Below are 25,993 nucleotides of genomic sequence, written 5' to 3' on the forward strand. Positions count from 1 at the left end.
CCCAATGTTCCCAGCACTGGTGGCTTGAGCACTTACGTGCACCAAGAAAACCGCGAGGTGGGAGGTGGTAGAGAAGCTCCTTTCATCTGTTTCTGGCTGAGAGCAGCGTCAGAGGCTAAGAGGGGCCCTCCACTGACCAGCGGCGAGTGTCATCTTGGCCTCACGCTCCTCGTCTGGGACTGCGGATTGTGTGAACTATTCCTGGGGCCGACATGAACTGAGATATCACACAAGCCATCAGAGTGGGGTGTGTGCAGGAGCCATCAGCAGAGAGGACACACCAGTAGCCTGTGTTTCTGTCTACACAGTGTTTTTCAATTTGAAATATTTATCAATGTATTTAAATATCGAGAAATCACAGCAAGCCCTGGGTGTCTGGCTTCTCTGGAAGTTTGGGAGGATCTGGCCTCAATGGGCCTGTGTTCCTGCAGGACCAGAAGGCAGCGCTGGGCAGGTCCTCTGGCTGGGCCCCTCCGGTGCCCTACAAGTCATCATTCCTACTTTAGCACTCCCATCGCCTGTGTGCAAGGTCAGGTCCCTGTTCTGGGGAGTTGTGAAGCTTATACAATTTGGGGAATCCTCTTCAAGAAAAAGGACCTAACTATGCACACAAAATTAGGTACCAGTGAGGGCTTCTGAACGTTAAGTATCATTAACGTTGTCATTAACCCAACTCTTATCTCTGGCTTTTGAAACCTGGGACCAGGGACACAGGAGCTGCCGTGCTCACAAGTGATGAAACTCTAGCAGGTAAACCTCCAGCAAGGACTCACATCCAACGTGCCCTCTCTGTTTTCAGACAAGCAATCACAGAGCCAAAGGACCAAGACCCTTTCTTCATAAGTGCTGTGAGGTTGAGCTTCTTACTTTCCTCTCCCCCCACCCCCACCCCACAAACTTAGCTTTCCCAAGCTACTGAAGCTGAAAGAAGGTGATTCCAGGAGCAATTAAAAATGCTCACTGAGGACAAAGGGCTACGAGATGCCGGACCTGGGTCCCTGCGCTAGCGTCCATCAAAGCTCTAAGCGGGCACTCAAATACATTCCTGGATACTATCAACCTGAGATTTTATTTGTCTTCGTCACCAGGACGTGAGGCTGTATCAGTGAATACTGTCTCTTCTATTTACTGTGGCGTGTCTGGAGTCTAGAGTAGTGTCTAGAGTAGCTCCTGGCAAAGAGGAAAAGACTCAATGCGTGCTTTTTCAGGGAATTTTCATAAAGATTACATGAGAACCATTCCTGCCCATTTAAAATAGAGGAAGCTAGGAGTCAGGGAGGCTGAGGAGTCCCGCCCAGACACACACAGCTGAACCAAGGCTGCTCCCTGCTCATCTGGAATCAAGGCCATCCGGGAAGGTGTAGGGCAGCTGGATGGGAAGGACGCAACCCTCCCTGACCTGGTGGAGCAGGTTTCACAAGCCATGACGTTCATCAGAGATTTCTCAAAACTTCTCAGAGTCTTAAGAAATAAACCTCTAAAGTCCTCCGTGTTCAAGACGCTGTACGTGTAGACTCCCGTCTGTAATTCAGTCATTTCCTGGGGCATCTTGCTCTTTACCTCCCGTCTCATTAACAAACTGTTAGCAATTTCTGATTCCAAAGCAATCAGAAATAAGCAGAAACACGTAGCGTGATTCAGTTCCCTTGAGAACTGCCAGGCCCCGATGGGTATCTTCTCCACCATTTCCTGAATCCTAATTGCCTTTGGCAGAACACCTGTCAGGCACCTGGTCCTGCACCAGGCACTTCACACGCATTTAACGTGTGAATAAGAAACGTATTACAGTCACCATTAAACTACCAGGGAACAGGCGCGGCGAGGTTAAGAAACTTGCTCCTGAAGGGGTATATAAATATACTCATCTGAGGCAGAGAGGGGGAAAATCTCCAACGATTCCTCTACAGCCCATTTCCAAGGTATTTTTTTCCAGATCTCCACCCCTCAAAAACTGACACGCCCCACTGCCACGTATCCTTACACTAGGCCTCTGACTCTGCTCTGAAAACACAGGGCTAGAGGCTAGTCCGCTTCAACTGTCCCAGAAACAAGGAAGACAAAACAGCAGTCTGCATAGCAAACCTCCTGGGTGATTAAATCCCACCTACCCCGTGGGTATTAGGAAGGTGGGTAAGGAAGACACTCAGGTGTTATTACTGTGATCAACCGCTGCACCAAAAATCCCTAGTTTCACACACACATAAAAGTGCCCAAGAGCTAGAAGTATCTGGAGTCTCTCCTCTCTCAGAAAATGTTCCCGAAGAAGCATCTGATGCTAAACTGTCAATCCCTAAAAACAGTGCTGACAGTCAACTCAAGATGGGGCAGTGCGCATGCGTCTAACACAGGCCGGAGCGGTCCTGGGACACACACACACACACAGTAGGCCCCTGCTAGATCACACCCATTTTCAACTGAGGACTATCCAAGGAAACAGCTCTGCCCAACGCGGGGCTGGGGGTTAAATCATACACGGTAGAAAGCTTGCTCCAGTTAAGTCTCCAATTACAAAACAAGAAAGGCAAGATTGCAACCACAAACCTGTCCATTAACAGAAGCGCAGGGGAGACAGCCATTGTGTCCAGGGTAAGGACACAGCTCTGAAAGGACAGTCACAGAAGCACTGACCCTCCCCTCGAAACAGCCCTGGCCGCTGGAACCACCATTCCAGGGAAGCACCATGGGCCCCTCGGAGCCCTGCTGCACACAGTCTAGAAAATTAAGGCACACAGGGCGGAGCGAACTGGCGGGAAAGGCGGGTGGGGGCAGGGCTCTGACTCCTCGCTAGTCACGGAGGGAGGAATGCAGGCAGCCTGGGAAGCAAAGCTGAGGGACTGGTTCCAGTGCCCATCTCAGCACCCTGCGGAGACCCAGAGCCATAAAACCCGCAGGCACTGCTGGCCAAGAAGCACGGCAAAATCCTATCTGGAACAACCTTGTGTGTTCCCACGTGCCAGACACTGCACTTTGTGAGAAGCAATCAGGTATTTAACATGAGTCACCAAACACAGTCACATAAATCTCTGTCCAAATACCTGCGTTAGAACCATCACTAGGGGATTCTCCCTCCATGACTTCAAATAGCGTTAAATAAGTTTGAAGGACAATATCTAACTGACAATGTCAAGTTCTATAAAACTGATCTATTCTAAACCCACAAGAAGTTAGGATGGGCTGGCCGGCCCTTGGGGCAGGCATCATTCAGTCCAGCGTCAACACTTAGCCCATGGTAGAAACAACCCTTCAGGTGCCCAGCCAGGGTCCTCTTTGTCATAATCAGCCCCCTAGTCCCCTTGAAAAAGAAAACCACCTGTTGGCGTGTTTGTATGTTTCCAACTGCACAAAAAGAAGTCCGACTGGAGACAGTCAGGAGATGGTTGTCTCTGGCAAGAGGTGGTGGTGAGGAATAAAGAGAGAAATATTACTTTTACATTACAAATTTCTGTATTGCTTTTTTGAAAATCAAACAGGCATGTTTTACCTTTGCAATTAAAAAGAAAACAAGACAGATGATCAAATATGGGCGATAAGAGGGCACAAGAGTGGTACTGAGCACCTAGTCTGTACCAGGCCCTGGGACCAGTGAACAAAAGTGACAAACCCCTGTCCAGTGCAGCTGACACTAACCAACATAACCAACATACTCCGTAGTGCTGTGGACCCCAAAGTGGGCTGTCGGGACCAGAGGCAGCATCACCGGGGAACTGACTAGAAATACAAGTTCTTGAGCCCGACTCAGACCTACTGAATCAGAAATTCTGGGGTGGGGCCCACAATCTCTAAAGAGCCCTCCAGGTGGCTCTGATGCTGCTTCAGTTTGAGAAGCACTGTTCTGACTATATTTACACACTTAAATTTCCTGCTATCCTACTTAAAACTTCTGGTCAAATTCCTTACTACCCAAGGAGTCCGTGGCCATTTTTCGGTCTGGCAGGTGAGCTGCTGAGGGGGAGGGCAGAGCAATCACTCACAGCCTGACCACAGCGGAGTCATAGGCCCGTACCCGCCTCTTCAGCACAGTCTCCTCCTCAGGATGCTTCTCCTGCACTGTAGGCCCTACAGCTTCGTGTTCCCACATCCTTCCAAATGCTTCCTCAACCTGCAGTGTTCATGTTTTATAATCATACCTCAACAAAAAGTAATTTCCAAAAATATCCATCATTTTAAAAATCACAAAGAAAAACCCAGGTCCAGATGGTCTCTCTGGTGAATTCTTCCCAACTTTGAAGGAAGAAATACACAAACTCTTTCAGAGAACAAACCTTTTAATCCCCTCCACACACACTCAAATCAAATTTATTAGGACGCTCAATGAATACATTTACAAGTGTTACTCACCAAGAAAAAACCAGGGCTTTCTGATGCCCTTAGAGGATCATTTGACATGGAGTATGTGTGCACACTTTAAAAATTCCTGCAAAAGCTTTTATTTTTTTTAATTCATATACAAGAAAACTGACTTTTTGGTGTACAGTTCTGAGTTTTAATACATTGGTCAGTTCATTTAACTACCACAGAAAAGTCTTATAGAAACTCTGAGAAAACAGAAGGCGGAACATTCCTCAACCCATTTGATAAGGTCAGCATAATCTTGGTACCAAAACTTGACAAGAACATTATAAGAAAGGAAAATTACAGGCTATACTCTTTAATGAACAGAGATAGAAAAATTTTTTAAATATTAGCAAATCAAATCCAAATCAAATCCAATGACAGACACAAAGGATGATTTATCAAGAACAAGTTGGGATTATTCTAGGAATGCAAAGGTAGCTTACATAATATTAGAAAAATATGTTATTCACCACATAAACAAAATAAAGGAGAAAACACATATTACCATGAACAGATACAGGGGAAAAAAAGCATTTGACAAATACAACATATTCATGATGCTTTTAAACTGTAAAACTAGGAATAAAAGGGATCTTCCTTAATCTAACAAAAGGTATTCAATTTAAAGTAAGGTATCTGATAAAAGGTATCTTACTGCAAAAATCACACTTAATAGGGGCAATGGTAAAAGCTTTCCCAGGGACCAGTACCACTTCAATTCAGCATTGTATGGGAATTCCTAGTCATGCAATAAAGCAAGAAAACTAAATAAAAAGTGTAAGAATTGGAAAGAAACAAAACTCATCCACAGGCAACGTGATTTTTCTACAGATAAAATCCAAAGCATCCATAAACTATTAGAACTGAATTTAGCAAGACCACAGGTTTCAAGCTCTATACACAAAAATTAACTCCATTTCAACATTCATAAAATGGCATTTCTAAAACCATCAAAAATAACAAATGTCTTGGAATAAAGTTAATGAAAGAAACACAAAAGCTTTACATTAAAAAACTATAAAATATTGTGGAGAAATTAAAGAAAACCTAAATAAATGGAAGGGCGTACCATATTCAGAGATCAAAAGGTCTACACATAGTAAAAAATGACCCATGGTTTCACGGTAATCCCACACAAAACCACAGTAGATTCTTTGTGGTAACTGCCAAAATGATTTGTAAATTTCTATGGCAATGAAAAGGACCTAGAATAACCAAAATAATGTTAAAGAACAAAGCAAGAGGGCTTACTCTGTTAGCTATCAAGACCTATTATAGGTCTTGAATATTAGTGAAAGAAAAAATAAATGATGGAACATATATGGTCACCTGGTTTATTTCAAAGGTTCAGGGGGAATGGTGACCTTTACAATAAATAAAAATTATCCGCTCACTACCTCACACTATACAGAAAATTAATTCTGATGGATCATGGATCTAGTTGGTAACAGCAAAACAAAGCTTCTAGAAGATAAAAGAATTTCTTAACAGGATGCAAAAGGCACTAATTGTAAAAAGAAAAATTCTGTAAAGCTGAATTCATTACAATTAAGAAATTCTGTTAAGAAAACAAAATTCAAAAACATTATTAGAATAAAAACAAAAGCCATAGTGCAGAAGGTACTGCAATACACATATCTCACAACGGACTCTCATCCTGAACATATAAAGTATGCCTGCAAATCAGTAAGACAACCTCAGACAGCAAGCAGGTCACACCAGATGATTCTCAATGGTAAGATAAGAAAAAGTGCATCAAATCATTAGTCATCAGACATTTAAATTAAAACCACATACCCTTACCCTATTACCAGAATGGCAAAAAGAAAAACAAAAGAAAAACAGAAGACTGACAGCGCTGAGTTTTGGAGAGGATGTGGAGCACCCCGACCCCCTGCATGCTGCTAGTGGGAGCACGCGCTGGTACCACCCCATGGTAAAACCACTCGGCAGCATCCACTCAAGCAGACAGCACTCTCACCCTGAGGTATATGGCACCAGAAACATTAAGAGTAGCACTCTGCCCAGTCATCAAAAACGGAACAAATCAAACATCCATCCATAGGAGAACACAGAGAGGTACATCCATACAACTAAAAACTATACAGAATGAAAGAAAATGAACCCTGCTGCCACACAGTAACCACCCGGGTGAACCTCGGACAAAGGTGAGCAAAGAAAGCTGGTCACAAAAGTATGTGCTGTATGACTCCATTTATCTGAAGTTCCAAAAAAAAAAAAAAAAGGAAACCTCAGGTATGACGACAGAGTCAGGCAGTGGTTGCCCTTGGGGAGCGAGGAACTGACCCGGAAGGTACTGGTAACACTCGCCAGTGGGCACTTGTCCCCATTACCACATGACACCTCAGCAAACACCAAATCAGCTCAAACCACTGTCCTCCAGAGCCTTTTGGGCTGAGGGGCCCCAGCCTGCCTAGTCCCTCCTCTGTGCCCCCAGAGCACGTTCACGCTGACTGATGTCTGACAGCCAGCTGGGGACTGTATTTTGGTTATTCACGCATCACCTCCCACTACAAAGTGGGGGTGGGGATCCTACCCTGAGGCCTGGCATAAAACCTGCTGGATATGCTGCATTAACAGGTAATTCATTAACTAACCCTGAAACACACTCCTGCCTGTGTGCCTCTCGCTGATAAGTCAGAGTCCAAAACAAAACCCAGTGTTCCCCTGCATCACAACCTCCTTGGAATCTCCTTCAGACACTCCCAACAGTTAAATATAGGAAGGAAAAATTAAACAGGGATGCATTCTCTAACATCAGCCTAGGTTTTCACAAGGAGAGAAAGAAGGCAGGGAAAAAATGCCTATGCAATGCAGTACAGAACGCTACTAAGGGAAAAAACACATGTATTCTTCATTTCCAACTGAATACTAAAAAAGAGGGAAAGCAGAGGCACTAGGTAGTAACAGTCTGTAAGCATCACAAACCACGAGGGGTCTGGGGATCAGGGTGAAATGACTACGTTCTTTCAATTTCAGGGAACTTAAGGAGTAAGATCTGACCCAAGGTGGAAAAAGCATACACAGAATTCAGAATCAGGCAGGCCTGGGCTCAAATCCCAGCTTCATAACAAGCTGCCTAACTTTGGGTAAGAAATGAACTGCTCAGTTTTCTCAGAGGAAGTGAGGTACCACCACTCAGGTACCTGTTCTGTGACTCTTAAGGGTGCTTATTACTAACACTAAATTTATTCATTATATACGGCCAAGCTTCGAATCTCATCTAATCTTAACCCTATTCATGAATGTTATTTTTTTTAATTCAACAAATACGTACTGAGCACTGACCATGTTCCAGGCACTGTGCCAAGTTCAAGGAATACAATCACCGAAGACCAGAGACACAGGTCCCCATGCTCTAGGGACTTATCTATGATTTTCCTCAAGATGAGGAAATTCAGAGATGTAACCTTGCCTAAGGTCACGCAGTAAACTGAAGGGCTGGATTTGGACTTAAGTCCATATTTCCCACGGATGGTTCTCAACTAGAATCACCTAGGGAGGTTTTTAAAAACTCCTAAAGCCCAGATCTCACCCTAAGTCAATTAAAACTGATCTTTGAGGGTGGGGCCTGGATTTTTTTTTTTAATTATCCTGGACAATTCTATTGTGCTGCAACAGCTGAGAACTTTGCTCCTTAACTAATAAATGTTCCCTTCTCATGCCATCTCTTTTCTTTAATTGATGCTTTAATTTATATGGATTTAAGAGTAACATCTTTCCAGCAGTTTCCATGAACAGTGAATTACTTTTAGATTTTGCTTTAAACAATTCCAACAATTTCCATGAACAGTGAATTACTTTCAGATTTTGCTTTAAACCATTCCAACAATTCTACTCACTAAAGTAAAAGCAAATTGTGAACACCTGCCTGACACTGTAAACTTTCCTAGGGTCTTCCAATCTCCTGTTTCCACTGATCCAGGCTATATGCCAATTCCTAACTCAGGTAGCTTTTAGAGCCCACCTGAGTGTGCCCTCTCCCTCCACTGCAGCAAATCCAGGCCATGCCCTCGGAACCCAGCAGATCCCTGGTCTCATATGGAAAATGCCTAGCCCCCCAGAGCATGACACGAAGCAGCTGCCCGTGTGGATTGAAATAAACCAGTCTCTCACATGTGGTTCCAGAACAAGAGTCCACACTGTTCCAGTGGACAGAACCAAGCCATATTCTGCTAATGTTCCAGGGCCAATCAAGAACAGCAGGCATCAGGGATCAAGGATGACTAAGACCCAGGCCCTGCCCTTGAGGGACTCACAGTAAGAGCAAGAACAAAGCTAGACCAAACTGAGGCTGCAGGAACAGAGAGCAGCATGCCTGTAGGAGGCTGCCTCTGCCTTGGTGATGAAAGGAAGGGTGCACAGAAGAGGCGTCAGCTGTGCCGGGCCTTAAAGATGTTCAGAAATTGGCCAAGGGGACACAGGGCAGAGGAGAGGGCATCTCAGGCAAAGGCAGGGAAGTGTGAACCTGCAATGCTGGGCTCAGAGTCAGTCCCACGAGCCAGAGCAAGGGTCCAGGAAAAGGAGAGGAGGAAACCAAAGGTATCTGCATTGTGTAGACAGCAGGACCTGGTAAGACAAATCTTTCCACACTTCAGTTTACTGTAACCTGAGACCTGAGCTGTGAGCAATTCAAACCGTCCAGCAGCCCTTGTTGAGAGTTTCCTCATTCATAAAACAAGAGGCTGGATTTTTCACTGCCAGTAAACTTGCATCAAGCTCAGGGGCTCCTGGAGGCTCGCTGTCATCACCTCAGGAGAGGGCAGATCCAAGTGGACTAGGGGTCAGGACCATAGTTAGGAAGCAAGAAGCACTTCTGGGATTCTGTCTCAGGAAATCACCTGAAATGCAGACACTGCACACTACATGAACACAGGTAATTTTATCACCCCAAAGCGGGAACAAAAACCATTTCCTTATTGTTGGATAAGTAAATGATTCACTGGATGGAATGCCACAAAGACATTAATAAGTGTATGAATAATTAATTTTTAATTATGTAGGAAAAAGTTTTCCATAAGTAAAAAGTTTGCAGGATACCAAACAGCACACATTCTTATGTTTAAAATTCATAGAAAATCTGTAAGGCAATACAGCAAGAAAAGAAAACTAGTAGTAGGTATAAAAGTGAAAAGGACAAACATAGAATGATGAACATAAAAAGCCAAAATTTTCCTACATATTTTTAAACAATGAGCAGCTTTATGAAAACATATGTAAAAACACTTATCATCAAAAAAAAAAACCTCTCAGAAAAACATGCCAGTTTTGCAGACACCACAGGTGCGGACGCCACGTGAGTCATCTGAAACCCACACCACTGGGTGACCTGCTGTGGGAGACCAAACTTTTAGGAAGGGCCTTCTCCCAAATTCTAGAACAATAATATAACCGAAAAGGGAAATATTTAGATTTTAAAAGTGTACCAGATCTCTTTATTTAGATTTATAGTCTATCCCTCATTCACTTAAGATTATTTATTGAGCATCTACCAAGTGCCTGCTTCGGCTAGGAAAACAGAATGAGTAAGACGTAGCTCCTGTCTTCCGGAAGCTCACTGTTGAGGGAGGCTGCAGAGGGTGTCAGGGCTGCCTCAAAAGAAGTTCAGGGACCATGAGATTCAAAGGAGGGGTCTGGAAGGGGTTAGGGTGATCAAAGAAGGCTTCTCAGAAGGGGTGTCACTTCAGCTGAATCCTAAAGGACAACAGAAGTTTGTCAGGCAGAGGAAGCAGAACGGGCAGAGATAAGACACGGTAGGTTCAGAGACTCTAACTAACGAGCTCAGTCTTTGTGGCTGTGGCACAGGATGGGAGCTGGAGGCGAGAGGTGGATAGGGCTGGATCCAGAATGCTTCCTATGTCAGTTTTGGAGTTTATGTTGCAGGTGGTGAGAACTACCATTTAAGCAAGAGAATGACAGAATATTCAACTGATCGACTCCAGGCACTTAGTTCTCATGAAGAAGGAAGAAAGGAGAAGTGGGAATCAAGAAAAATGGTCCCCAAAAAAGGCTGCCTGAGGCTCCTAGCTCTTCACCAAGCCCGGTTCCTCATTATCCTGGGCACTGGTCCCATTTCCCAACGTCCCTTACAGGTAGGTGTGGTCACAGGATGGAGTTCCAGCAGATAAACTGCAAGTGGAGTGATGGGTACGGTTTCAAGAGTGCCTAGCCCAGAACACCTCCCACGTCCAGCCTCTGCAGGCTTTTTCCCCTCTCTGGCTTGATGCAGAGGGGCCCAGAGTCCTCACGATGAAATCGCCAGAGTCACAAGAAAGAACGAACTTGGGAGGGTGTGGGAAAAAACTTCCACTGTGTCTAAGCCATTATATGTATTTCAAGTTTGTTACATATTCATGTGTTCTCCCCACAAACTTTGACCATCACTCAATTTCTCCTGCTTTAAAAACAACTGCTGTCAAAGGAACTTCTAAAAGGAATGAAGCATGTTCATTTCAGGGTAATGTCTTAGAGTAACTGAACAGGTGCCAGGCCAAGGGTTGAGCCAGGAAATAATTTTTCCTCATCTAACTGGCCTCTCACCCTTTTCTTCCTCCTCATACCAGGCTCCCTTCCACCTGTGGACAAAAAAACGTTGGCTGCCATTTCAGTAAACAAGGAATGCTGCAGCCATCAAGCCCAACAGTGCACCCTGAGAAGACTCAGGACAGAGAAAAACAGGAGACTGGCCCTAGGTAGTCAAGATACGTATCAAAGGAATAATTTCAATCAGCCCAGACTCCTGCATCTTCCTATACATAGAAACGCACTAAAATCATTAACCTGAGTAAGATGTCTGTTTTTTGTGATTAGCAGTAATCTTTTGTGCTACATGGTTGTGTGTGTGTGTGTGTGTGTGTGTGTGTGTGTGTGTGTGTTTTCCCCCAGCAGAAAACTCCTATGTATCCTGGCTCCTCCCTAACCTCTTCGGAACAGCCCCTCAGAGCTATCTGAGAGGCTGCCTTTCCGAGCTACAGTCCTCAGTAAGGCCACCAAATAAAACGTAATTCTCAACTTTTAGACTGCGCATTATTTTTGGTCGACACCTCTGCAGGACATGAACTGGGAGGCAGAGTCCATCTTAACCCTTTCCTCTGTACACCCCTTTCCTGGTATGAAATGTGTTGAACACACAAATCTGAAACCTAAAGGAAACTGGGACTTAATTCCAAACTCTAATTTTCAAATCGATGCAGACAGCTACCACTCCCTGTAACCCTGTACAGAGCCTGGATTTGCCTCGGGCTGGAAGCAAAGGGGAATTAACAGGAAAACTAGACTGTTGTGGGGCCCAAAGTGGCAATTGGGCAAATCTGGATGACTCATCATTGTTCCACATACAGGGCCTTACAGGAATCCCGAGACAAACCACAACTACTCACAACAAAGAATCAGCAGAACTGGAATTGAAACAACTCTCAGTTACAAACCCAACTCACTCAACATAAACAGGAACTAGCTGATTTGATGTGGCAATCTAGTAAGATGTGCCTACGGAAAACACAAAAGGCATAAAAGAATTTAATGTTAGTTGTATCAAATATTCGGTGTCCTACAAACAAATACTTTCAGAATAGATACTATTCAAGGTAGAAAACAGAATAAGATAGTTTTAATTGTTGAATCATTCCACCAACATTTTTTAAGTAGAACAGATCTTATATCCACCTGGGGAAAGGGAAGTTAATTTATAAGCAGAAAGTAGCTGGTGGCTGAAGAACTGCTTTGCGGGAATGGGTTTGCCTGTGGGTTTCTCAGAACCCCACAAACTCTTACGCTCCCACAAGATGTCCTGCATTTCGTACTGAATCACCCCTCCCAGGCCAACCACAGCTTCAACTTCCATAAAGATGCAGTGTGTGATCTCCAGATGGTGCCTGTACAGAACGTGCTTCATAAACTCAGGAAGCCAAATGAATCCTGCAAAGAACAAACACAGTCTCCTCTTCCCCACTTCCCAAAACCACCTTGCTTGTGGCTGTGAAATTTCTAAGGACTTTCACCTTCCAGAAGTCAGGGCAGACCCACCGCAGAGAAATCAGTGCAGCCCGTGCGGTTTATCAGGAACACCATCTGGCTACTAAGTGGGACAAATAAACAGATGTGCAGGCTGAAGATGCTCTTTCTTGGCTCACTCCAGGCCCCTCCTGAATGTTACTAATTCCATCACTCCGCAGTGAAAAGTCCCTGCCCTCCCCACATGAGGCAAACACGAATTTCAACGTCAGCACCCAACAATAAGTGGCTGAATTTAAAAGGTTTCTTTCCTCAGATACAGACAAGTTTCCCAACCCACAAATGGGAAGGCAACAGATCATCAAACCCAGCTGGGATTTCCCAGAATACCTTCCTGCTCCCTTAAGACCCACACTTAGCAGCGCTGGCTAGACCGTGGAAAAACTAACTGGCGGCCTGCTTTCAGTCAAGTCAAAAGGCCAAAGAAATCCACCGGCGTCCACCCTTCAGGACGGATGGAGTCCTTTGTTTCTCTGTTTTCCCTTTTCTGCTGCTCATCTCCTGGGCAAGTTGGCACTTACTAGCATTCATTCATTCATTCATTCAAGCAAGAAGCAGAAAAAAGATCCCTGATAAGTTCTAGAGAGAGCGCAGTGCCAACCACTGTGCCAAGCACTTTATTACACGTGTTGCCTCGTTAATTGTCACTTCAGAGATAAGGAAACTAAGGTTCAGGAAAATAAAGCAACTTACCCGCCACCCAGCTAGAAGGGCAGAACGGGCACTGGCATCTTTGGCTCTACAACTGCACTCTCTGAATCCCCTCTGAGCCTGCTGGAGGCACAACAGACACCTCCAGAACACATGTCAGAGGGGCAGCTCCTCCCTCTCCACTCTTCAGTGTCTCAGTGAGTGTGCCCGGAGCTGCGGGCAGCGTCAGATCGGGCAGCGTCAGATGGGGCAGCGCGGGAGTGCCACGACACCTGCAAAGCCCCAGTCCAGAGGAGGAAGCGGCTCGGCCCTCCGCACCCCGCCCGCCTTACTAGCAGGCCACCCGGCCTGTTTCCTCCCTCTCCCCAAGGGGTCCCGCAGGCTCTTTCTGCAGGCTCCCCCTGGCTTCATTCACCTCATTACTGATTCGATTATTTCACAACCACCATGTGCTGCTTTCAGACATGAGAATAAAGGCTAAAATTAAAGTTACAGACTGTCATCTGGACCATCTCTACCAGCCCTGGGCTGGACAACAGAACGTTCCACCATGATGGGAATGGATAAATCCAAGCTGTCCCATGTGGCAGGCACTGGCCACGAGTGGCTACTGAGCTCTGGAATATGGCTAGTGTGGCTGAGGAACTGCCGTGGGACCAGAGATGTGGAGCCCACTGGTCTGTTTCTCGAGAAGATGGGTATAGGTCAGTGGAGGTCACAAGACACAGACATTTGAAAAACAAGGCAAGTCCTCACCAGCCTCAGAACCTTTGTATTTAACATTGTCCTTCTGCCAGAACATTCTTCTTCCTCATCTTGCTCGGATCTCTGCTCAAATGTCACCTGCTCAGTGAGGCCCTTCCCAACCATTCTATTTAAAATGGAACCCCCCACCCCAATCCTCTGCCAGCCCTCATCCCTCTCCCAGCACCCTGCTTCTGATTTCTCCCCAGCACTTAGAGCCTGACATGGACCATCTCCTGGAGTCGTGTGGCAGCAGTGGACTATAAGCGCCACACGGTAGTTTATTTGGAAGAAAGGGAGCAGAGGGTCCCAGGTAGCTATTCACTGAGGAAATGAGTGGCATCTGAATTCAACTATTTGACAAGCACCTACTGAGTTCTAACTAGGTGCCAGCATGCAATGAGACACAGTCCCTCAAGGGGCACCAAGGCTGGGGGCGCCCATGGGATGACACTGCACAGTGGCAGCTGCCATGGCAACCACAAGAGCTAGGAGCCGTGGAACGACAGCAAAGGGAGCCCCCACTCCTGAGATTCTTCTCCTTTAAATCGCACGCAGTAGGGAGGGGCAGAAACGGAACCTCCTCCAGGAGGGGTCACCAGGCCTGTGGGAGGAAAGCAGGCGCTGAAAGCAGATGAGACAATGATTCCAGATCGCATTACGACCACCTGGCCCAACTCTCTGTTTGACATATGGAAACACAGCACCTGTAAGGTGCAGGGAGTGAGTGGCAGAGCCAGGGCAATTTCCTGCTGCTGAGGAAGACGTCACCATCTGATGCCTGGGGGCCTTCGGTTAGGTTTCTGCAGCCCCTTCCCACACACGGCTCCCGCTGAGCACATACCCGCCCAGGAAATGAGAGCCACTGGTAAGTCACTGCACACCTGGGCCTTTACTTGTGCAGACCCCACGCTGCCCTCAGGTGGGCTCCAGCCCCGACAGACATTCTGGGAACTGCAGCTGCAGTGAGGGCACTCTCAGACCTCGAACAAGCAGGAGATGGGGCCCACCAGAAGAAGGGTAGCCGAACCCCCAGCACTGGGCAGCTACAATGACACACACGAGCTCTGGGAGCCACCCCTCTGTGTGAACAAGGGCTCCTGGGGCACAAAGAAGGCCCCCAAGGCTGCTCCCACGTGGAGGCTGCACCAGCCCCCAGACAGTGGTTAAGCATCTGCAGGAACGAGTCAGGGTGCACAACGCGACTGCCCAGAGTAGAGCTTTACCATCAGACAGGCTGGGCTTGGGGTGGAGGGGGGCCGACCCCCTCCAAGCCCCACTGACAACTAGCCATGGGACCATAAGCCTACCTGTCTGCACAATGAGGACACCTCCACCAAATGCAAGCCTTCTGTCTTTCCAACTGGCTCCTCTGGTTTCCCAATCAACCGGGGTCTCTGCTGATCCTCCTGTTTCACTGTCCCACACCCTCCGGATATCCCCTACCCCTCCCTCAGCTTGAAGGCCAGGTCACACTCTTACACGTACTCTCAACCACCCTGCCTGCCTCTCATTTCACTGGACTCACTCAGCAAAACTACAGCTCCGCAGGGAACACACTGCAGAAGAGGCAGAGGCAGAGGCAGAGGCACTGCCTGCCGCTCCCCAGCCCTTTCCCCTCCCACCGCCTCCATGGCATCCACACCTTTCATCTCTTTCTTGTGCCTAAAACCCCAGCGCTCCATCCCCACTGTCACCAGCAGCTGAGGACCTTGCTTCCTAATTCACCAAGAAAATGAAGCAACAGAAAGAGACTCTCCATGGACAACACCAAATGCTGGTGAGGACGTGGAGCAGGAGAACTCTCACTCGCTGCTGGTGGGAATGCAGAATGGTATGGACACTCTGGAATGCAGTTTGGACGTTTCTTACAAAACTAAACATACTTTTATCACTCAGTCCAGCAATCAGGCTCCCTGGTATTTACCCAAAGGAGCTGAAAACTCATATCCACACAAAAAAACTGCACATACATGTTTATAGCAGCTTCATTCATAATTGCTAAGCTTGGAAGCAACCAAGATGTCCTTCAGTAGGCGATGGATAAATAAACTGTGGTCCATCCGGACAGGGAACGTCACTCAGCACTAAAATGAGATGAGCCAGCAAGGCGTGGAGAGTCACAGAGGGACCGCAAATACATATTACTCAGCGACAGAAGCCAATCTGAAAAAGCTACAATACTGCATGATTCCAACTCTGTGACGTTCTGGAAAAGACAAACTATGGAGCCATTAGGAAGATCAGCAGGCACCAGGGGTTCGTGGAGAGGGAGGGACGAAGCGGCGGAGCACGGGGGATTTGAGGGCAGTGAAACTGCTCTGTGTGATACTATAATGGTGGACACATGTCATTATACATTTGTCCAAACCCACATACCCCGCAACACCAAGAGTGACCCCTCCTGTAAACCATGGACTTTGGTGACAATGACGTGTCAATCAGGTTTGTTGACTGTAACAAGGTACCACTCTGGTGGGGGATGTTGATGGCAGGGAGGCTGTGCATGCATGTGGGCAGGCGGTATAGGGATCTCTGCTTAATTTTACAGTGAACCTAAAACTGTTCTAAAAAATAAAGTCTGTCTTTTAAAAGGTAAATAAATATGTTGGTAAAAATCTATATTCACATGAATAAAATGATGCAGCACTGAAAACAATACAGTAGTCCACATGCACTGACAGAGAGAGAGGACTTCCAGACGTCTACGGCCACACAGAGCCTCCAGCATCTGTGCCCACACACCCGCTCTGCCTCCTGTCCATCTAAGGATCCCACCCAGCTGAAGCCAACTTCTCCACCTGAGCCCGAGGCCCCGCCCCCAAGGAGGCGGCTCGAGGACAATGCCCAGGTTTCTCCTCTCTCTGGCGTGTTCAACTTATGCTCTTTTACTAGGGTGTTCTTAACAGTAAACAAAAACAGTAACAAAAACAGAAAGACTTCTCCAATCTTAAAAAGAGAAAGAAACCTCACACCACTTCTCCCTCCAGCTCTCACCCCTTTGCTCGCTCCCCTGTGCAGCTAATCCACCAAGAGAGCTGTCTGAGCTCCTGTTTCCAGCTTGTCTCCTCCTGCCCCCTTAAACCCACTCCAGTTATGCTTCCACCTGCACCGTGCCTGGCCAAGGTCCTTTCTCGAAAGTCACCTGTCAGTCCTCATCCTCCCTGACCCATCAGTACCCTCGGCCCAGCTGCTCACACCCCTCTCCCTGACACCTCGTCTTCACCGGGCTTCCTTCGGGGACACGGCACTCCGTTTCCCCCACCTCTCCAGCCCCACCTCCCGGTCTCTGTGACGTTCCTCCTCTCCTCAGACCTCTCAGCACTCACTCCTCGGCCCTCCTCTCTGTCCACCTCATCTGGTTTCAAACCACTTACGACACCAACAACTCCTAACTTCTATCTCCTGCTCAGACCCAAGTCCCCAGGTCCAGACCCCTCCATCATCACCCACAGCAGCTGCAGGCCCACAGAGGACCTGGTTCCATAACCTCACCTCTCCCGCTCCCCCTGGCTCACCCCGACCATCGCAAGGGCCTCTCCACCGTCCCTCAAATGCACTGGGCCTGCCTGTGCCCTTCCCCAGCCTGAGCCGCTCCTCTCCCAGGTATCTGCTTCATGAACTTCCTTACCCCCTTTGAGTCTTTGCTTAGCTCTCCCCTCCTCATTCACCTGATGGGCACTGCTCTGGTGGCTCCCCTGACCAGCCTTTTCCGTAACCTGCCTTCTCCAGCACCCCCGTCCCTCCTACTGCTTCAACTTTCTCATTTTTTTCTTAGCATTTACCGTTGCCAACATATAGGCTTCATTTATTTATTAACTGTGGTTATCATCTGCCTCCTTCCACTAGAATATAAGCTCTCTGAGGACAAGGGTCTTTGTTTTGTCCACAAATGAATCCCAAGCACCTGGAACAGTGCCTTGGCATGTGCTCCGTAAGCAGTTCCGGGAAGACCGCGTGATGAGAAACATAAATAAAGACCCAGCACAATGCCTGGTACACTGCAGGCCCTCAATAAATAATTATGGCTGTAATTCGCTGCCAAAAGAAAACAAAGCCTAGCAAAGCACAGGGAAGCAACACCCTTAACAAACCCAGCTGTTTTTTCTGAGCACAGCTGTGCCGCCGACCGAAGGGCTCTCCAGACAGTGCGCGCAGTGACCACCAACCTCCCCCATGAGTCCAGCACACAGGCAGCTGGCCCCCTGAGGCTCCATCAGCCATGTCTGCAGAGGGACACTCTCTGCTGCATCCTCTCCAAACGTGAAGGACAACCTCAAAATGAAGCTCACCTGGGGTAAGAGAAACATGTCTAGTCAAGTCACCGACGACCTCTCAGGTGCCAAAACAATGGTTGGTGAGAGCTTAGCTGCATAAATCAGTGGTTGGAAAGGAAGTGCAGTCACTCTGTAATCAAGGGGGTTGAGCTGCTGAAAATCCATCTGGTATAAGAATTCACAACGGAGGACCTGAAAACCTTGGGGTTGGGGTTTCAAAGCAGGGTCAAAAGACCCAGGGTAATTACGTGCCTACGAAAACAGTGAAATAAAACAGAAAGGCCATTCTCTGAATAATGGAGACACCTCCCAGATCTTCCATTAGTATTAACAGGAACTACCCTAACTAGGTGGCTTGGCTGCTAAAATCTTTTGTGCTTCTCTCATGCTCAAGACCTAGGCAGCACCTGTCCTTGACTCTGCTGCAGCCTTCCCTTGCCACCTCTACCCTGCCCTGGAGCCAGCAAGCCTCAGGACTCGGAGCTGCCCCAGCCCCACTCCCACACTCCAGAATGCTTGGATAACTCTACCTCCTGGGGAGGAAAAGGCATTCTCCACCTGCTTGCTCACAACGTCCTCTTGCCCCTGCGGAGCTCCCAAGCTCTGGAAACTGAAGACCCACAGCCCCGCCTCCCTGGGGTTGGAGTCTCTGCTCGACTTCCACCCATCCTTCCCTGCCCACCCTTCTGCAGAGCAGCTGTGAGCTCTGGGAACGCTGACCTGGCAGAATCTCCACTGCACCTGCTTTCAGCTCCTCTCCTCCTGCTCTTCCTGCCCAGAGCTCCCCCTCTTGCTGGTCACAGAATACACGTGACAAGGGGCAGGGTGGTGTCTTTTGTAGAAATAGCATGGACTTTGGAGTTGGACAAGCGGAAGTTCAAATCACAGCTCTGCCACTTGGAGTGGATGCAGTTAGCCTCTCTGAGCCCACCTCCAGGGGAAACAGTTCCTACCTGAAGAGCTGTGACCCGCTCAAGAGCATGTGTGAAGTGCTTGGCCCAGACGTGCGCTCAGAACAGGGGAGCTATGCCCTCTCCCAAGGGGAGCAGCTCAGAGGCAGCTCAGGGCTCCCCCAACTAGCCAGGTTTAACCCTCTCCCATCAAGGAAGTTCACCAGCTCCCGGGCAAACCTTTATCTTACCCTGTCTGGCTCTTATATACTTCGAGTCTTGGGTCTAAACATGGTCCTAAAAGTCCCGCCCGGTCTGAGCGCCCACCCACCTCTCCATCACCTCTCTGACCTCTGCTTTCCATCCTGGCCACCTCCTGCTGTGGCGCTTTCCCAGAAATGCTGAACTTTTCCCCAATCCCACGACTCTGCACATGCCAATCCCTCTGCCAAAGAGACACTGTCTCACTCTTGTGCACACGGAAGACACTATGAAAGGCCTGCTGGCGCCTCAGCCCCTGTACTTCCTGCTGGGCTCCCCAGGGGGCCTGCTGCTGTGCCCAAGCCTCTCCCTCTCCTAACCCTCACGGAACCTCCAAGTGCACAGGTGCACACAGCGGCCTCCAGCTGTGTCTGCCCGTCTTCACGTCTTCTTGCCCAGCACTTGGAGCTCAACACCTTGCTCAGATCTGTCCTTTCACCCTCACAACTCTGTAAGGTGGATACCCTCGGCTCATTTTGTAAACAAGAACACTAAACCCAAGACCACCTGCCAGCAAACAGGTAGGTCAAGAGAACACCGGCCAGTGCTCCTTCCAGATGTCACAGAGGTGCGTGTGCGTACACACACACACACACACACACCCCAGCAGCTCAGATAAACGGCAGGTCAAAGTCATCAGGAATGCTGTCAAGTAGATTTTATAGAAAAGTCAGAGTTACACTGTTACACCTCAGTTCACTGATGCTAATTCTAAAATGGTCAAAGCAGTAGAAACTAGAGTCAGGCAAAAAATAAACAGATAAACTAGACATTAATACACCAGCCACGTGCTGGGTGCTTCACATCCATGTACATTTCCTCCTCATTTAATCTCAACAGCCCTTTGAAGTGCGAACTTATTTCTTTTTTCCAGGAAAGAAACCTAAGTTGAGAGACCCAAACCCTGTATCATCTTTGTATTCCTTGCAAGCTACATAACCACCCCTTGCCTCAGTTTCCTCACCTATAAGAGAGAATTATTTACAGTACTTACCTGAATCCATCAGTTTTCAGTGCAGAATACAGAAACCACTTTAAGAATTTTAAGCAGAAAGGAATTTAACTCAAGGAATTAGATGACTTCAAAACTGCTGTAAGGGCTGAAGGAGTCGGCTCTAAACTGGGCCCCCAGGAATGGCTCCCAGAACCACACAGAACTGACGGACCAGAGGAGTTAACACATCTGAGCTGCCACTGGAACTAAGGACCCGGAGAATGAAAGCAGTAGGGTCAGGGAGCCACCGCGACAGCCCCCCCACACTGGACCGCCTCCACCACAGCTGCTTCTAAACATTCAGGGAATGAACCCAGGGACGATGCCGCAGGAAAGCCTCACATCTCCATGACATCACTAAACAGCAGGAAACAGTCAAAACGGGGGGACGGGGGGGGTTCCCCACCTCAGACCGCTCATAAAGGGGACCCAATTCCTGCCCAGAACCTGAGCTGCCAGCAACTCTGGGAAATGCCCATTTTAACCCTCCAGCTTCCACAGCACAGGAAAGTGCCCTAGAAGGATGAACAAGCCAGCCCGCAGAATCTAACACACCACACTCTCTCCTGTGGTTGCTGAAGATTACACAAGGTGACCACGTAAAAGTGCCGAGTGGCACCGGCGAGCACCAGACATCGCCTGTCCCTCCCTGTGCCAGGGGCTCCGGCTGCCGCGCGTCTCTGAGATGCAGCTGCCCTGGTGGTAAGCCAACACACCTCCCTAAAAAGAAAGCAAGGGGCAAGTGCGTTCCCTAGCACTGCTCATGCCGCCTTCCAAATGATCAAATCCCCAAAGCCTAGATCGGTCTAGGAACTAAAATTCTGGTTGAGCACTTTGACACCAAGTCAAAGTGCCCATTTACAGATTTCTTTTTCTTAAGCCAGTGGTTTCAAGTTTTTTTTATATGGCAAACCCTTTTTAAAAAATGAACTCTTATGTGAAACCCCAACAAAAACAGACAGTAAGGCCACGAGTCTGGCCTGCTCACACTGGGCATGCACTCCGCCCAGAGCTTCACGTTTAACCCGCACATCAACTATGAGAGTATAGTTAACCCCGTCACCCAGTATACACTCGGGAGCACAGAGGTTCAGGAAGTTTCCTGAGGTCACACAGGTCAAAAACAGCAGAGCTGAGGTTCAAACCTGAGTCTGGGTAGCTCTGGCTCTCAACCACCAACTCCTCGGTGTCTCTCTGTGAATTACAACTCAGTGCCAGGGCGAACCAGACACACGCTGTGCCCTCGGGGGGCTCTCAGCCAGGTCAGGAAGCAGATCGGAAAAACGCATCATTACAGGTCTTTAAACACAGCCTCCCACGAGCTGTTCCCTCTGCCCTATGCCTTCACTTGGCAAGCTCCTTCTCACCCTGCAAGGGCAGTTCAAGCACTCTTCTCAGCAAAGGATACTCAGATCAGCTCTTCTGAGAACTTACTAGAGGGCCACGCAGAAGATCTATGTGGTCAAAGCTAATTACCACCTTCCAGACCAAAGCAGGTTAGAAGCCTTAAAGCCTGGGCTTCTGAAGCCCTGTCTCCTGCGGAAAACTGGCGTGTCACTGAATTCCTCTCATATCTGCTTTCTAGATGAAGACTGTTTCATTGCACTGGGCTCAGAGAATCCCTTAGAACAGTCCCTCTCTTCTATATGAGATGAGGATTCTGCTCAAAATATGTTACATTAGTGGAACATAACCAGTATTTTATAGTAACTTTAAATGGAACGTAATCTATAAAACATCAAATCATTGAAGCTAATATAATATTGTAAATCAACTATAATTTAATTTATATATATATATATTACATTAGTAAACTTCCTTCAAAGAAACAACTAAATACCAGCATTTACAATCTGCTAGCTCAGAGGTTCTCAACAACTGGGTGATTCTGCCCAAGTCTCCTACCTCACCCTACCCCACTCCTCCAGGGACATTTGACGGCGTCTGAGGATGTTTTAGGCTGTCACAACTGGGGACTGCTGCTGGCATCTAGTGGGTAGAGGCCAGGGATGCTGCTAAACAGCCTTCATTTCAGTGCACAGGACGGCTTCACCACAAAGGTTCATTCTTCCCCAAATGTCAACAGAGCCAAAGTGGAGAAACCCTGATCTTTTCCAATAATGGATCAGTTGAAGTAAAGCACAATATGGGGTTAAGAACTAGAGAAAGCTTTAGAAAACATAGTTTTTAGAAGTGATAATATTTGTGTTAGAATCATTAACAGCTACTACCTTCCATGCCAGAAAGTGTACTAGATGGTCAATACTTTACCTATTTGATCTTGAACCTTACACAGTACTTTTATGCACCATTTAAGGCTCAGAGAGGTGAAGTAACTTGCCCAAGGCCACACAGCTACTAAATAGGGCAGCTCACTCTGAACCCTGCCAGCCTGACTCCTGAACCAGCACTCCTGACTTCTGTATCTCTGATATGCACGCATGCACAAGCGCGCGCACACACACACGAATGACGACACTCATGAGCCCCCACCCCCGGAGTGCTCATCTGTCTCCCCCACTGGCAGTGAGCTCCTTAAGGGCAGGGACTATCTCTAACCTCAGAGGAGAGTGTGCAACAGAGGTGCTTATTGTGCTTATTGCAGTCCGTGTAAAGAAAAGAACAAAGGCACAAACAGGAGCTGGGCTTGGGCTTCAGGGGCGGGGTGCAGGGGGAGGAGTGTGGGCTCCTCTGTTCCTGACTCACCCAGGCCACCCTTATCAAGCAGTCAGGGTCAGCAACAGGCCTGCTCCCTCAGGCTGCAAGGTCCCTGACCACTTCCTCTGAGCCCCATTCTTCTAGACCAGCTTCCAAAACACTGCCCTCACTGCTTTCTACAACCTAGAAGTGCACTCCGGACAAGGAGAACAGACTGCATGAGCATCGAGGGAGATGTGGGGCCCAGGGGATAAAGTGGAGAGGATGATGCAGAAGGCCAGGCTGGGAACTGCAAAGGACCAGCTCAAGCCCCAGCCCTGCCCTCAACAAAAACTCACGCCGTCCTCTGAGCACCTGCTGTGTGCCAAGCCCCGTCTGTAACTCACCTGCAGATACACTCACCTGCAAAATGTTGGTGGGTTCCAAACATTTCTGGCCCAGAACCCTTTTCCTCTCAAAGGAATTACAGATGGAAACTCTTCAAGACTCTAGGACAAAAAACTCACTACACTTGGCTCACAATATTACAAATCTTGATTCATTTGTCATTAATATTTTACCTGCTTCACAAAGGTACTTAAATAGTGGCTCACAACAATAATGTCACAGCCATCAAAACAAAGGAAAGGAGACAAGAATCAAAAAATAAAAGAAGAGATATTTGATTTCTGTGGCACAAAGCTGAGAAAGAAAGACTTTCAAGAAACAATCCGCAGTCATTAACGTTATTTCCTTTCAAAGGAAAAGAGGCTCCAACACAGACAGTAAGACAAAGGCAGCAGACAAAGCAGGATGAAGTCATGGCCGTCACAACAAGCAACTGACACTTCAGAGCTACTCTGCCTGGGTCTGGACCAAGTTTCACACCAGGGAGCGCACTTCATCCCCATGAGCACCATATGAGTGGGTCTCATCATGAACCCATTTTGCAGAGGAAGAAACTGAGACATAAGGCAAATAATGAGGACAATGCAGGTAAGACGACATAAATAGTACATCAACAACATAATAGGCATCATGTGCTGAGCACTTACTCATGCTATTTTAGATATGAGAAAAGTAGCTCAGAGAGGTGAAGTAACTTGCTCAAGGTCACACAGCTAGTAGTGAGTGCAGGTCTCCTGAATTCCAAAGCTAAGCTCTTTCCTCTATGTGTTTCCCAGGCATCCGCATTTCAAGCAGGGTTTCCCAAATTTGTCAAGAACCAGGTGATTCTGAAAACCTGTCTCCAAGGCCCTTCCTCTGAGATTCTGATTCTGGAGTTCTGGGATGAGTTCTAAGAGACATACTTCACAGGCACTCAGATGGTATTCATAAACAGGGAAAGTGGAAAACACTGATCTGAGCAAAGGGAACAGTTCAGCCCCACAAACCTGAGCTGCAACAGCACTATTTCAGGGCTGTGGACTCAGTGTGGACAGTGAGTCTCGCCCACAGTCCCTGGGTTCCTCCCACTGAAGGCGATCACGGAGTTACGGGCTTCTGGGGCCAGGAATTCTCCTCGGGAGGAGCACAGTACCTGTTCACGGGCACATCATAGAGACAGGTGCCCCACAAAACCACAGCCCACATCGGAGATCTTTTCTCTCAGGACTGGTCTTAGACGCATCCAAGATGATCTGCATCTCCAGCCGATGACATACCTGAGACCGCCTTAAGTTAACACGCGTGCCCACAGCCACAGAAGTCTCTGGCTGACTCAAGTCAGCATGTCACACCATCTCAAAGGGACACCCAGTGCCGCAATGTCCAACACGTGCTCTGCTACAGGCACATGCACGGGGCAGCTGGGTCGAGCACAGAAACGCTCCTGGCAGGAACATGTGTGGCTGCAGTGCAGTGGCAGCACGCACCCCAGCAGCAGAACCAGGGGCAGAACGTGAACACAAGAGTACAGCCATGCAGGGGTGCAAGGGACACAACCAGGAAGGGCCCTGATGGACAAGCCCTGGGTTATGCCAATAGGGGCTGGAGTTAAGACGTGGGGGCTATGACTCTGATCAGTCACCCTCACCAGTCCCTCTTCATGGCCCAAGAAGCTCAGGTTATCAATGTAAAGGGCCCTCACAAACGTTGCTGATTTGGTTACACTGTCCACTTGTAGGTCACCCTCAGCCACAGCAGGTCAAAGGCCAGGAAGTGACAAGACTGTGGAGTGAGTCAAGGACACTGGAGGTGACAGCTAGCAGCGAGGAATCAAGCCGCAGAATCACTGACAGACCAGTCCTATACACAACTCCAGAGGATTCTGGGCTACTGGGAAAAGGCATGATTACCTGTATGACAGTGTCTGCTCAACAGGGAGGAAACACACATTTCAGACAAGAACAATGCAGCTGATCTGAAGTTAATAACCTGGCTCTTCTAGAGAGACAAAGATGGCGTTACCTTGAAAAGAAGTTACTAAATGGTCCCAATATTTTCAATTTCTTTCCCTCCTCAGTTTCATCACAGTCCTGCTGCTGCAGGTCACGGGTTTCCTTGATGGAGCTCAGGGTGACATCGGTAAACTGTGGGTCATCGTCATTCTCCAGGGTCACAATGGCACTGGAGCTGCTCGTGACCACGAGGTCCAAGATGTCCTCGTTGCTGATGGACAGCGTGGTTGACAGCTCTGTGCCGAGACTAGACACGCTGCAGACGGAGACATTGTCACTGCGGTTCAGGGTTTCGGAGGTGGGGCTGTAGAGCTTCACCGAGTCATAGCCCGTCCTGGGAAATGTGGAGGACTTCCGCACGCTCTGCTCCCGCTCGGCGCTGGTGGGGGCTGCTGGCGCGTAGGACGGCAGTGGGCATGCGCTCTGGCAGGCTCGCTCGGGGACGATCTCCGACTCGGACTGTTTCCTCTTCACGTGGACCACGCTGCAGGGCACGGGTTCTGGGTTGCCAACCTCTAGGGTGGGGATGCCCGAGTCCACCGACTTAAGGCTGTGCCGATCTTCTAAAGCACCAAGTTTCAGCTTGGGCCCATACTCAGGCAGCGAGAGGGATCTGGGTGCCTTGAGATTCAAGTGTTGCAGGTTCTGAATGTGGTTTCCTGGTCGACCATCCAGAATGCCCATCAAGGCTACGCCATTTGTAGAGGTGGAAAGGTTTCCATCAGTCATCTTGGTCCAAGGAGAAACTAGAAAAAACACAAAAATGGAAAT

The 25,993-nt window shown here is 48.1% G+C and overlaps 1 protein-coding gene across 4 annotated transcripts in view; it reads right to left on the reverse strand.

Moving 5' to 3' along the window:
* The window catches only part of TBC1D14 (TBC1 domain family member 14), a 97,758-nt gene that overhangs the window by 62,795 nt on the left and 8,970 nt on the right, over positions 1-25,993 (reverse strand). For all 4 annotated transcript variants that reach the window (XM_032493543.1, XM_032493548.1, XM_032493535.1 and 1 more), the window contains exon 2: positions 25,233-25,968. In XM_032493543.1, coding sequence (XP_032349434.1) covers positions 25,233-25,951 — 719 coding nt within the window. In that variant the 5' untranslated portion in view covers positions 25,952-25,968. The remainder of the gene's footprint in view (positions 1-25,232; positions 25,969-25,993) is intronic.

This window comes from Camelus ferus, chromosome 2, assembly GCF_009834535.1.
Source record: "Camelus ferus isolate YT-003-E chromosome 2, BCGSAC_Cfer_1.0, whole genome shotgun sequence".
Taxonomy (NCBI): domain Eukaryota; kingdom Metazoa; phylum Chordata; class Mammalia; order Artiodactyla; family Camelidae; genus Camelus; species Camelus ferus.